Source organism: Zeus faber (assembly GCF_960531495.2).
Source record: "Zeus faber genome assembly, chromosome: 14".
Taxonomy (NCBI): domain Eukaryota; kingdom Metazoa; phylum Chordata; class Actinopteri; order Zeiformes; family Zeidae; genus Zeus; species Zeus faber.
Genome location: NC_137200.1, coordinates 7,497,855 through 7,511,698, shown reverse-complemented (window position 1 = coordinate 7,511,698; position 13,844 = coordinate 7,497,855). Strand labels below are relative to the sequence as shown.

Below are 13,844 nucleotides of genomic sequence, written 5' to 3'. Positions count from 1 at the left end.
TTTTCACACAGTTCAAACATGAGTGGGTAATAATCTCTCCAATTAACCCTTTTTTAACATTTGGTACAAACAAATTTGAAAGAACTAAATTTTGAGGGTCAATCCATCAGATCATCTTTTTTTTTTTGTTTTTCAACATGCCAGTTTATCCTGTTGTTTGCTCTGAATCTCCCCTATTTTCTCCAAAGTTTGCTACCTGATCGATGGATTTGTTGTTGTGGCTTCGTTTTGTGCTCACTTATGCTGCTTTATCGATTCACGTGCATAGAACGTAATGTAATGTGGAAAATGCCGTCTCTGTTACAGAAGTGTAGGATTTACAAGTAAAGTATTTACACAAAAACAGCCATTTACCAAATGAAGTCCCATAGCAATGGAAAGCAATGGGGAGACATGCGTCCCCACTGTCGGGAGAGTGGGGCCGCACAGGTTTTTTGGAACGGGATGGAATGTGTTGTTTCAGAATGTATTCAAATTTCATACATGTAGGGAACAAATGAAAATAAATAGATCTAAAATAAAAACACAGTCACGGGAGTCGGGAACCGGCGTGTACACGGTGCACCTCTGTCTCGAGGAGAAATACAAAAAAAAGCCTCCTATCCGAGTTAGGTTTTTCATCTTCCATAGAAGTAAGAAACTAAGGAAATAAAATAAATCTCAATCTTTCTCTCTCAATCGTCTGTCGGTGATTGAATCATTCTATCGGCAATTGGCTCCATCATTTGCAATTGACATTGATGACAGATGTTTTTTCATGTTTTTATCTGCCAGGAAAAATCCGAGCTTTGAAACGGTTTAAGTGCAGCCCCCCCTCCCCTGATAAAATTGTGTATCGCCCATCGCTGTCCCCCAGAGATCGGCGATGGGAATTTTGCACAATCAAGCCGAGCCTCCACCTCCTCTTCCCTCTTCCCCTCTCCTCCTCTCTCCTTCTTCACCTCTCTCGCTCTCCGCTCCAGTTTCAGAACTCGGTAAACAGCACTTACACTGTTAATGCTCGGATTTCTCCTGGTGGATATAAAGAATTTTTATCAATGTCAATCAAAATCGATGGAGTCGCTTGACGATTTAATCGTAAATGTGCCCAAGCCTAATGGATGCTAATTTTAAAAAACTAGTTCCTGACCCCTCTTTCTTTTCTGCCTGGAAACAGCTGTTTAATTGAGAATCACAAATCGACCGTTACAGATACATAACTCAAGGCGGCGATTCGGAAAGCTTCCACCTCATGTGCGCTGTCAAACTGGAGTTGTTTCTGTCCAAGGCCAGATGATGCACGGATCCGTTGTCCTTTGACCTGAGCGCTTTCTGGATATGACAGAACCCCCGTGGCCACAGAAAGCCGCTGCGCACGAGTCAAGCTTTGTTGTTCGGCCTCAGCTTTTGTTGCCGTGCCTCTTTGTGGGACCTTCACGTGCTCGCGGGCCCGGATCCAGCGGCCTGTGGAACACGGGGCGTTGTTTATAAATAAACCCTTCCCTCAGCCTGTCAGAGGGGGGGTCTAGCAGTCGGGCTTCCAAGGACAAAAAAGATGGACGCTCAAAGCGCTCAGGGCGGCTGGTTCAACATGGAGGACAGCGTGAGTGGGACTTGAAGTAACGCAGTGTTGTGGTGACTCAAAGGTCAAACAGTGTCTCGCATCTTAAAGTTGGAGCCAATGAACCAGACTCTGTTGGGTATGTGTAGGTGGTAGCAAGGGTTGTGAACTTAAAACGATCTGTTAATTACAGTTAGAACTCATATTTGAGTTTCAAGATTTTTGGTGTGTGGGTTTCCCTGTTCCACAAGAGTTTATGTTGATTTGTTAGGAGTTGGCACCTCACCCTATGGCTTAAGTTTTAAAGAATTGGCAAGAGTTGGTTTCATTAAGACAAGACAACTTTGTTAGTCCCCAGAGGTAAATTCAGATGTTACAGCAGTAGAAGTTGGCAGAACAGTGAAAAATAAAATTAAATGTATCCATAGACGTTAACAAGGCAGTTGTTCATTTTCATTTGTCTCTTATTTTCCTTGTGTGAAAGCTTTGATATGGCACGATATGGTATTTTGTGTACATCATTAATCGATTGACCGCCAACGTACCCAACAATCGACCAATCGAACAGAAGAAATGTCATGGTGGTGTAAAACCTGGAAAAAAGCATGTGACAGAATGGCGTGTCCAGCTGGTTCTGACTGGTTGTGTAAGGCTGTGGAGGAAGGTTCAGGGGTCCTCTGGGCTGTTTGCTCCGTGGGGTGTCTGCGTGGTCGCTTCGCTTTGGCTCAATGTCGACGGGACAAGCTGCAGAGAGACGACATGAAGATGAAAAAGGTTTTTCTGGTAGCCATGTGCTGCTGCTGTATCTCAATGTCCAAGCTCTTCCAGAAAAGGTCACATGCTCACTTAAGATACTATGGTTTTATTTATATTGTATATTTTACCATTTACGGTTACTGCTTTTGTGGGTTGTTTGTTCATGTGCTTATCCGGTTCTCAGTCTCTTAGCATACATACCCTGATGTTCTAATGCCTTATTCCTTTCAACTTTCCAAATCTTCTCTGGGTAAATGGCTTGTTTTGGATAGTTCAAAGCTTGTTTTTTTTTTAACACTACGATTATCAAAAAGGATGAGTTTAATTCTCAAGTAAGTCTTTATCATGCCATCAGACCGAGGAACTTTTTCCACCACAGTTTGTCAAATTATTTATTTCCCTCTTTTGTATTGAATTGTGTTGACTTGGGGTTGAATATCTGAACTGTGTTTTGCAGCAAGAGGTGGAGAACTTCAAGAAGGTCCACCTGATCAGCCGGGAACAGTTTGACTGTCTGACCCCCGAGCCCCCCGTCGACCCCAACCAGGAAGTCCCCCCCGGCCCCCCACGGCCCCAGCAGAGTAAGAAACAAGTCACTTAATAACACTAGATGTTTCAGTTTAAACAAACGTCTTTTTTTTTTTTTTTTTTTAATCTTTGTACATCTTCCTTAATCCTGAAAGGGTTATATGTGTGCCCACCACATACTTTAGGGTCACATTTCATTTATTTTCCAGGTGATAGAAAAGTGTAGAATCTGAGACTCAAAATAATGTATCACTTGTCGGAATCAAGCCAATATTCTGTAAGCTATGGCATATTAAAGAGTAAGGTGTTGCAAACTGAAGTTCTGAAAAATCAGGCTTTCAAGTTTTTGAAAGCGTTTCCAGATTTGCAGAACAAAATACACATTTAGAAGGACAATTAGTGCTCCATTCCTTAAATTTGATAATGGTGAACGTGTTTTACTGAAATAATGTTTGAATCGTTAATTAATACATTTGTATTAATTAACGATTCAAACATTATTCTAACATGCATGAAACATGCATACATCAACTTAATCCTTTGATTTGGAGGTCAATTAATTTTATTTGTTTGTTTTTTCATTCTAAGTTCATGCTCACGATACTAGCATGACCCCTCTGTTATTCTGTAACTTCTTAACCTTCCGATTCTCCTGCCTTTTTTGTTTTATAGCAATGATAGTTTTAAGAAAGTGGCCCATTTCAGGTTGCACACATGATCACCCACTCAGCTCTATTCAGTCACCTACAGTGCATCTGGAAAGTATTCACTTTCCCCACATTTTGTTATGTTACCAAAATTGATTAAATTCCCTTTTTTCCCTCATCAATCTACACACAATACCCCATAATGACAAAGCAAAAAAGGAATTGTTTGTAGACCTCCGAGACAGGAGTGTATCGAGGCACAGATGTGGGGAAGGGTACTAAAATATTTCTGCAGCATTGAAGGTCCCAAAGAGCACAGTGGTGTCCATCATTCGTAAATGGAAGAAGTTTGGAACCTCCAGCACTTTACCTAGAGCTGGCTGCCCAGCCAAACTGAGCAATCGGGGGAGAAGGGCCTTGGTCAGGGAGGTGACCAAGAACCCGATGGTCACTCTGACAGATCTCCAACGTGCCTCTGTGGAGATGGGAGAACCTTCCAGAAGGACAACCATCTCTGCAGCACTCCACCAATCAGGCCGTTATGGTAGAGTGGCCAGACGGAAGCCTCTACTCAGTAATGGCACATGACAGCCCGCTGGGAGTTTGCCAGAAGGCACCTAAAGGACTCTCAGACCATGAGAAACAAGATTCTCTGGTCTGATGAAACCAAGATTGAACTCTTTGGCCTGAATGCCAAGCGTCACGTCTGGAAGAAACCAGGCACCTCTCATCACCTGGCTAATTCCATCCCTACGATGAAGCATGGTGGTGGCAGCATCATGCTGTGGAGATGTTTTTCAGCGGCAGGAACTGGGAGGCAAGTCAGGATCGAGGGAAAGATGAACGGAGCAAAGTACAGAAAGATCCTTGATGAAAGCCTGTTCCAGAGCGCTCAGGAACTCAGACTGGGGCGAAGGTTCACCTTCCAACTTGACAACGACCCCAAGCACAGGAGGAGCGGCTTCGAGACAAGTCTGTGAATGTCCTTGAGTGGCCCAGCCAGAGCCCAGACTTGAACCCGATTGAGCATCTCTGGAAAGACCTGAAAATAGCTGTGCTGCGACGCTCCCCATCTAACCTGACAGAGTTTGAGAGGATCTGCAGAGAACAATGGGAGAAAGGCCCCAAATACAGATGTGCCAAGCTTGTAGCATCATTCCAGAGAAGACTGGAGGCTGTCATGGCGGCCAAAGGTGCTTCAACAAAGTACTGAGTAAAGGGTGTGAATACATATTGACATGCGATATTTCAGTTTTTTAATTTTTAATACATTTGCAAAAAATTAAAAAAATAAATAAAAAAAACTTTTTTGCTTTGTCATTATGGGATATTATGTGTAGATTGATGAGGAAAAAAGTGAATTGAATCCATTTTGAAATAAGGCTGTAAGATAACAATGTGGGTAAAAGTGAGGGGTGTGAATACTTTCTGGATGCACTGTATCCCAGAATGCAAATGGCTTGAAGGACCATGGCCACTTGACACATGGCCACTTGACACATTGTCAAGTGGACACTACAACTTTTCCTGCTGAATGGGACGATCTTTTCATTGCTCTTGTGTTGATAGAGAAGCTTGAACAATGGCATTCTGAATGGTTGTCTTGTTGGAAAGAAAAGCAGCTACAGTACAGTGCTACAAAAGTTGGAAAGTAAAAAAAGTTTGTCGTAACCATCGCAACTTGTGCGTGGAGGACACAAAGAAAGGAGACGTTATACTTATATTCCTTTATTGTATAAGTGTGTTTAGCTCTGCTTGTTTCTGCTTTTGGTGCCGGCATGCAGGCATGTATTGTCTTTGGCATTATCACATAATTCTGATCTTGTGGCAGAGGGTTGATCCTTATTTGAATTGTGAATCTCAAGAGACTTCATCACGTCATCAACTTCTTCCGTTGTAACAACAACAGGGGTGTCGTCAGTCTCCTGCAGTGGTTCTTGAAAATATTCAGTTTCATTATCACATACAGGTACAAATCCGCTGTTCGAAGTTTTATCCAAGTCCGGGATAACATCAGAACATCAACATCAGATTCAGAATCGCTGTCGGAGATCTGACCGTCATCACGGAACATGTAGTGTAGAACATGTATGATTGAGAGCTTCTGCCGCCCTCTTCTTATAATCCGTAACAGTGTGATATGCAGAAACTTAGTAGTACTGTCACCTACACACCTCAGCAAAACAGGACTCAAACCTTTACATGTAAGACCTATAACCTACACCATCCAGGTTTTGGATAGGTGTCAGCTGCTGGTTCTCATTTTCTCTCCTCCCCCACGTCTCTTCAGTTCCCACAGACGCCTTGGCAAACAAGCTGTTCGGTGCCCCGGAACCCTCCACCATAGCGCGCTCGCTCCCCACTACCGTGCCTGACTCGCCCACCTTCCGCAGTGCCCGCACACCCCGCACCCCCCGCACGCCCCACAGGAAGGACCCCGCCATGACTCCGCGCTTCTACCCCGTTGTGAAGGAGAGCCGGCCAGTCGATGCCAAGGTACCCAATGAGCACCTCACAATTTCTCAGGATATGAGGCTTGAAATTTTCATCCTTCTGCAATGTCATACTTTCAAAGCATACATTTTATTTTATTTAAAATTAAGAGATTTTAAAAATGTAAAATCTGAATTTTAAGCCAATGTTAGAAATGAATAGAATGTGAATTAGGTGAGTTTCAATCAGTTGGGTTGAGGCAAATGAACTCTATCCGAATTGATCTGCGATTGATATGTGGTGGGGGTTGCATTTGAATTGATCTTATTTGACTGATCTTTATGAAACCGCCTCAAGAGGCCCATCAACATTGACCCATTTTTTGTTTCTGTGGAATTTGACATAGAGAAGTGATGGTTTGTTCATGAGTGTATGGTGATTATTTCATTTTTTTAACTCGTTTGGTCGGACGCTTGACTGGGTTCAGTGGCCCAAGGTCACCTCATTTTGTTAGCTGTTTACTGCTTAAAGTTGCTTTAAAGTTATCTTTATAATTGTGAATTTCATCACATTACAACAGGGTTGACCTTATATAAACACTAACGAGGTGACTCTGCCTCTTTCCCTCCAGACCCCCAGGAAGAGGAAGACTCGACACAGCTCCAATCCCCCCATGGAGTGCCACGTGGGCTGGGTGATGGACTCCAGGGAGCACCGCTCCCGCACGGCCTCCGTCAGGTGGGAGACGCAAAAACAGGAAATACTGTTTATGGATGTGTGGGCGGTTACTCTCAAAGTGTGTGTAGGAGAGCGCTGCATTTCACTTGTACTAAAATGTAATTGATTCAATGACTCTTTTGGACCAAGCAGATTGAAATTGGATTGTTTTTTTTGTCGGTACAGTTAAAAAAAAATAAAATAAAAAAAATAATTATATATATATATATATATATATATATATATATATATATATATATATATATATATATATATAAATCGTGGTCAGACATGAATATGATTATCCTGAATTTATCCCGAGGTTAAATATAGTTTTATTTTGTCTTGTGCATCAACAGTCTGCTCCACATAGTGAGAGGCGCCACAGCTGAGCTACAGATCTGAATCTATCTTTTAGGATTTACTGTAGAAATTAAACTTTCCCCATAAATACACTCAACATCCAACAAGGTCGTTGTTTTCACTTAGTCCTATTACCCCCCAGCTGTCTTCACTGTTGCTGCCGCTGTTTTCCCACAGGGATGAAGTGTGAATTGCACATTGAAGTTAAGAAGTTTATATTGATGTGTTGTTCATATTGAATCCTACGTTAATAGCAACTTGGGCGGAATTAAGTTGCATTTGGCCAGAGCAGTGATGTAGGACTGAGGTAATCTAAAATAATATTTTATTGTGTTTCTATTTGTATTGTTGTGTCATTGTATGGAACCGCTGTTCTGCCTATTGTGACCAGCAAGTGGTTGTTCATCTTAATGGGAGTTTCCTGCTTAATTCAAATAATACCAAAGATTAAATGCAAACAATGTTCTCCTGGCAGCCTGAATTTTTTAGTCTATGCAACTGTATTGTTACTAATGTGTTCCTCCTCTCCTCTTACTCTCCAGCTCCAATGCCAGCCCCTCGGAGGGCACCCCGGCCCTGGGCAACATCGGCTGCACGCCCCAATCGCTGCCCAAGTTCCAGCATCCCTCCCACGAGCTGCTCAAGGAGAACGGCTTCACGCAACACGTCTACCACAAATACCGCCGACGCTGTCTAAACGGTACATCCCTGCTCCAAAATCTGTTTCCCCCTAAGCAGACAGAGTAGTCGGCACGGGATTCATAACAGGGAATCCACATCCACCTAGGTGTGATTGTCTATTATAGGATGGCTGGATAGATAAACAGATACCATATTTGTCTCTGGAGGAAAATTGTTACGGTGTTAGAGCAGCACACCTAAAAAATCGGCAATAATAATTAAGTTATAGAAATAAAAAACTGAAAATAATTTACAATAAGAGAACAATTTGGCAATATATAGTATATCTAAAAATGTTATAATGAAACCTACTCTGTATCAACATTTCACATTCTGACAGAAATGGGAAATTGTGCATGAAAAAAGTATGCATGAATATATACACTGATCAGCCACAACATTAAAACCACTGACAGGTGAAGTGAATAACATTTCTCATCTCGTTTCAATGGCACCTGTCAAGGGGTGGGATATATGAGGTGGAAGTGAACAGTCAGTTCTTGAACCTTATGTGTTGGAAGCAGGAAAAAAGGGCAAGTGTAAGGATCTGAGCGACAATTTGGCAGATCTGAGCGAAGGGCCAAATTGTGATGGCTAGACGACTGGGTCAGAGCATCTCAAAAACGACAGGTCTTGTGGGGTGTTGGCAGTATGCAATGGTTAGTATCGACCAAAAGTGGTCCAAGGAAGGACAACTGGCTACGGGGTCATGGGGGCCCAAGGCTCATTGATGCGTCTGGGGAGTGAATTCTAGCCCGTCTGGTCCAACCCCATAGAAAAGCTACTGTACACAAATTGCTGGAAAAAATGAGCGCTGGCTACTATAGGAAGGTGTCAGAACACGGTGCATCGCAGCTTGCTGTGTATGGGGCTTCGTAGTTGCAGACTAGTCAGAGTGCCCATGCTCACCCTGTCCATCACCAAGAGCCTAAAATGGGCACGTGAGCATCAGAACTGGACCATGGAGGAAGGTGGCCTGGTCTGACGAATCACATTTATCTTTACATCATGTGAATGGCCGTGTTCGTCGTTTACCTGGTGAAGAGATGGCTCCAGGATGAGCTATGGGAAGAAGACAAGCCGGCGGAGGCAGTGTGGTGCTCTGGGCAATGCTCTTCTGGGAAAGCTTTGGTCCTGGCATTCATGTGGATGTTACTTTGACACGTACCACCTGCCTTAACATTGTTGCAGACCAAGTACTTCATGGCAACAGTATTTCCTGACGGGCCCTGCCACACTGCAAAAATTGTTCAGGGAAGTTTTGAGGAACATGACAAAGAGTTCAAGGTGTTGACTTGGCCTCCAAATTCCCCAAATTTTAATCTGATCGAGCGTCCATGGGGTGTGCTGGAACAACAAGCCCGATCGACCGGGGGCCCCACCTCACAACTTCCAGGACTTAAAGGATCTGCTGCTACCGTCTTGGTGCCAGATACCACAGGACACCTTCAGAGGTCTTGTGGAGTCCATGCCTCAACGGGTGAGAGCTGTTTTGGCGGCACAAGAGGGAGCTACACAATACTAGGCAGGTGGTTTTAATGTTGTGGCTGATCGGTGTATATGTACGTGTACTGTGTGTACCAGGGTGAGAAAACAAGATGGTTATAGCAAGGCATTATAGCATTTTAGGACAATTGTAGCATTGAAAAAATTGTGAGAAACAGTGAAATGATATATTTGGATGTCTGAACACGTTTTAAAACGCTAAATTTATTTGTTCCTTTGATTTTTCTGGCTCGGATAAACTCTCTTCTCTGACCTGCTTTTTATCAAATAATTCCTCCATCAATCCTTTTTTTTGATGTTGTTGAAAAGATAGAAAACACTACAATCATCGTCGACCATCTTGTAAAAACATGTTTTACAATTGAGCCTCTTCTTCCTTTCACAACCAATCGCAGAGCGGAAGCGGCTGGGAATCGGCCAATCGCAGGAGATGAACACGCTGTTCCGCTTCTGGTCCTTCTTCCTGAGGGATCACTTCAACAGGAAGATGTACGAGGAGTTCCGGCAGCTGGTGGTGGAGGACGGGAAGGAGGGCTATAGGTCTTTAAATGATATTTCTACTAGGACTCGTCAACCAGAAATACAAAGGGAAAAAAGAAAAGTAATTGAATCTTTTGATTTGTTGTCTCTGCATCTCAGGTACGGTTTGGAGTGCTTGTTCAGGTACTACAGCTACGGCCTGGAGAGGAAGTTCAGGCCAGATATCTTCAAGGACTTCCAGGAGGAGACCGTCAAGGATTACGAAGCTGGTGAGAATCATGTTCATCTATTTTTCCTGGATTGATGTTGTCAAAAAACATATATTCAGATCTTCCTGTTGATTTGAGTTATTTTCTGAGCGGTGGGAATCTCTTTAAGTAAGATTTTCTCAATTTGAGATTTTCTGTCTCGGACCACCCGCAGGCCAGCTCTACGGTCTGGAGAAGTTTTGGGCCTTCCTTAAATACTCCAAAGCCAAAAACATGGAAATCGACCCCAAGCTGCAGGAGCACCTGAGAAAGTTCAAACGTCTGGAAGATTTCAGAGTCGATGTGAGTAAAACATTCCTCACTCCAATGTGGATGGATCGAGTGTTTGTTTGATTGATTGATTGATGGATGGATTTAGGAGGGTCACAAAGAACACAAGGAATCTTGGTTTACCAAAAATGTGCTTCTTTTGGACGATATCTGTAATTGCATGAGTAACCCAAACAAATGGTTTTAAAGCTTTAATTAACAGGAGCAGCTGCCTAATTCTCATCTTAGGGTTTTTGCTGCATTTCCTCTTCAAGAAAATTCTTAATTGTGACTTTTTTTCGGTTTGAGGGTTAAGTTTAATTTTCCACAACATCAATTTTCTTAAAGATGATCGGCGGTTTAAGCCTCCGGTTTAACCCTTTTTTCTTTCTTTGTCTGATTATATTATGCAAAGAGACTAATAACCCTGGAGACCATTACATACAGACCAAATCAGCATTTGACTATCCACTCAAAATACTCAAATTCAGCCAAATGTTGATTCTAAAATGTTGGAGTCATTTTGTTCTTCTCTGTCCTTGACTGTCTAAACAGTGGAATTTTCTGGATGCCTTATGTAAAGAGACTTATAGCCCTGGGAGACCCATTACAGACCAGACATTACACACCAGTGTCTAACATTTAGTGGCATCTAGCAGGACAAACTTGTCAAAATCAAATACAGTGGTACCTCCACTTACGTCTGCATCTACTTACGACTAATCCAAGGTACGAGTGGCGATAGTCGCGAAAGTTTGTATCGACTTGCGACCGACTGCTCCAAGATACGAGCGTGGAAATTTGCAGTTGGCGCATCGGCGGCCAGTCAGCAGTCAGTCAGCAGTCAGTCAGCGGGCGACCTACATGGTGTGTGCACGTAGTTCGTGGCTCATCGATATTTTTTTCCTATTTGCTGTGTTTGTGCTGTGTATTTTGTTTATTTTCACCCTTCATGATGAGTCCTAAGAAGAAGGATGATGGAAAAAGGCAATGACTCCCATTGAAACTAAGAAGGAAATCATAGAAAAATATGAGCGTGGTGTATATGGGAAAAATTGCTTCCACGTACGACTGTTTTAACATACGACTGTTCTCATAGAACGAATTACAGTCGTAAGTCGAGGTACCACTGTATAATATTTTAAGTATGTGCATAAGTATGTTTTAATTCTCATGAGAATAAGAATTGTTCTGTTTGTTACCTTAGAATGAGCCCTTTATATCTGCACAGGGTCCTCTTCCACGGAGCCCACCTTGTTGCACCACCAACTTTCTACAGTAGCCCAGAACGGACAAACCAAACACTGGCTCTAGAGGGGGCCTTTCGTGCTTTCTGCGGCCACTGTACACGCTTGGGAGGGGAGGGTGAGGGGAGGGGTATTCAGTTGGTTATAAACTGCAACCTCACCGCTAGATGCCACTAAATCCTACACACTGGTCCTTTAATCAATCATTTCATATGTTTGACAAATATGTGATTAATTTCACCTTTTTTAACCCTAAAACCTCGCTTCACCCCGCCCCTCCATGATGTTCTCTTCCAGCCCCCCATGGAGGAGGGAGGCCGCAGGAGACACTCGTCCAGTGGGGAAGTGCGTCGCCGGCACCCCTCGCTGCCCTCCAGCCGCCCCCACAGCCAAGCCAGCTCCGGCCCGGGGCCTTCCACCGCCCGAGACGAAGCCAAAAGCAGCAGTGGACCCCAGAGAGGCGCCTCCGCACCGGACACCAAGGACCCCAAGTAGCCCGGTGCGCTGCCTGAACAAGTGAAACTCTGAGGCCACCACGTTCTTCCTGTGCCACGGGGTGGGGGGGGGGGAGGACTTTCCCCCCCCAAAAAAACTTCTGAGAGAGAGGTGGAAGGAACAAAAAAACAGACAATACGCCTTTTGCTTTTTTGCTTTCTTAATGAAGTTAAACAGAATTTGCGCCTTCCATTTCGGTTCTATGCGAACAGAAAAATTGTTCAGTGAAATTTTTTATTTTTCCCCACTCGGCAGGATTTTTTTTTTTTTTTCCTTTTGGCAAAGTTGAACCACATGGACACACCTCCATGTTTCTTTCTTTTTGATTGGCTCTGTCCCGCCGACCGACAAGACGAATCCTCGCACACATCTCTGTTCATTCGTCGTATTGCTTTCCGGCTGGTGAGGTGGGTGGGGGGACTCAGAAATATATTTTGTCTTTTTTCTTTTTAAGGCTGGATATTGAGACCAAAAGAAATTTAATAAATGCGCACCCCCAAAAATATTACAACATATTGTAATATAACACAAAATTGTCTCAACAAAAAAAAGGACTCGTACCATCCCCCCCCCCAGTTGGAAAGTGATCATTAAAAGTTGCCTTATTTAAAATAAAAAATAATAAAAAGGTTTTGCTGCTTAGAACTTGTGAACTTGCCACCTTAACATCTGCTGTTCAGCAACGACATGGGAGAGTCAGACAATATGATTGGCCGTTGCTCCCGGCAGAGGCCACCAGGGGGCGCACCCCCCCCCCCCCCCCCCCCGGCGAGCTTTCCCTCACCTCTTTGAACAGTCTTCCAAGTATCACACGGTCTGTTAGAAAAGCTTTGTCATCCCTCTATCTCGTCACCCCTCCACGGACAGTGTGTCACCATCCACCACCGCCCCCCTCCCCACAACCATCCATCCATCCGACATCCAAAATGACTGGAATCATCCATCTGGATTGACTTGAAGACAACAAAACAAAAACAAACGATCAAAACAGCAACAGCTGATGGAAGCCGCCCGGCGTGCTGTGGTGCTTTTTTTTTTTTATTATTATTATTTTATTTTTTTTCTCCCAGGACGTCGCAGAACCGAGCCTCGCTCTCAGCCGAGACGCTGCTAAACGAGGCCTTATCGCTCTACAGCACCGGTCTGCCTTGGATAGAGACACTACACCCGGCGGGACCCCACACACACACACACGCACACACACACGCGCACACACACACACGCACACACACACGCGCACACACACACACGCGCACACACACACACACACACACACACACACACACACACACACACCTCGGTATCTTGCCTCGATGGGAAATGCCACGACCAGTGAACTCGGACTGGTTTTCGCCTCCCACTCTTGGTTCTGCTCAGTCCCCCCCCCCCCCCCCCCCCCCCCCCCTCAATTTTGTCCCCCATTCAGAAGAGGAGACTCATCTGCATCCAACCATTGATATCAAATAGAAGAGTGATTTATTGAGGTTTATTTCTTTCCACTCCTCCACTGATGTAAATGTGAACTTGACGGATGAAACGAAGTGATTTTGACAGCACCCCCCTCCACCCCACACCCCCCAAACTACTTGTTTTATTGTTTATAGGACAGATGATATATTCGCCTTACACGTGTACGTACTCTTTACCTTTTTTAAGGTCTTATAAAAATGACCTTTTTAATGCTTTTTAATTTACAATTTGCCGTGTTGCTATAGCGATGTCGCAGGGACGGGGACTTCATCTTATTCTCGTGTCGTCTTCGTTTGTGGAAACGTGTGCAAACGTGGTACACTGAAGAAAAGGGAAAATGCAAACCAAACCTAAAGCATCCTCAGTTTTAAACACGTTAGAGTTTCACATTGAAATCAGTAACAGTTGCACGTCACAGCGGGGGAAAAAAAAAAAAATCACTCGACCCACAGTGTTCTTGTTG

At 43.8% G+C, this 13,844-nt stretch overlaps 1 protein-coding gene across 4 annotated transcripts in view; it reads left to right on the top strand.

Moving 5' to 3' along the window:
* larp1 (La ribonucleoprotein 1, translational regulator) overlaps nucleotides 1-12,605 on the top strand; it is a 66,267-nt gene extending 53,662 nt beyond the window's left edge. For all 4 annotated transcript variants that reach the window (XM_080013304.1, XM_080013303.1, XM_080013302.1 and 1 more), the window contains 8 exons: nucleotides 2,754-2,877; nucleotides 5,762-5,967; nucleotides 6,536-6,642; nucleotides 7,527-7,684; nucleotides 9,567-9,711; nucleotides 9,811-9,920; nucleotides 10,075-10,202; nucleotides 11,714-12,605. In XM_080013304.1, coding sequence (XP_079869430.1) covers nucleotides 2,754-2,877; nucleotides 5,762-5,967; nucleotides 6,536-6,642; nucleotides 7,527-7,684; nucleotides 9,567-9,711; nucleotides 9,811-9,920; nucleotides 10,075-10,202; nucleotides 11,714-11,911 — 1,176 coding nt within the window. In that variant the 3' untranslated portion in view covers nucleotides 11,912-12,605. The remainder of the gene's footprint in view (nucleotides 1-2,753; nucleotides 2,878-5,761; nucleotides 5,968-6,535; nucleotides 6,643-7,526; nucleotides 7,685-9,566; nucleotides 9,712-9,810; nucleotides 9,921-10,074; nucleotides 10,203-11,713) is intronic.
* The last annotated feature ends 1,239 nt before the right edge of the window (nucleotides 12,606-13,844 follow it).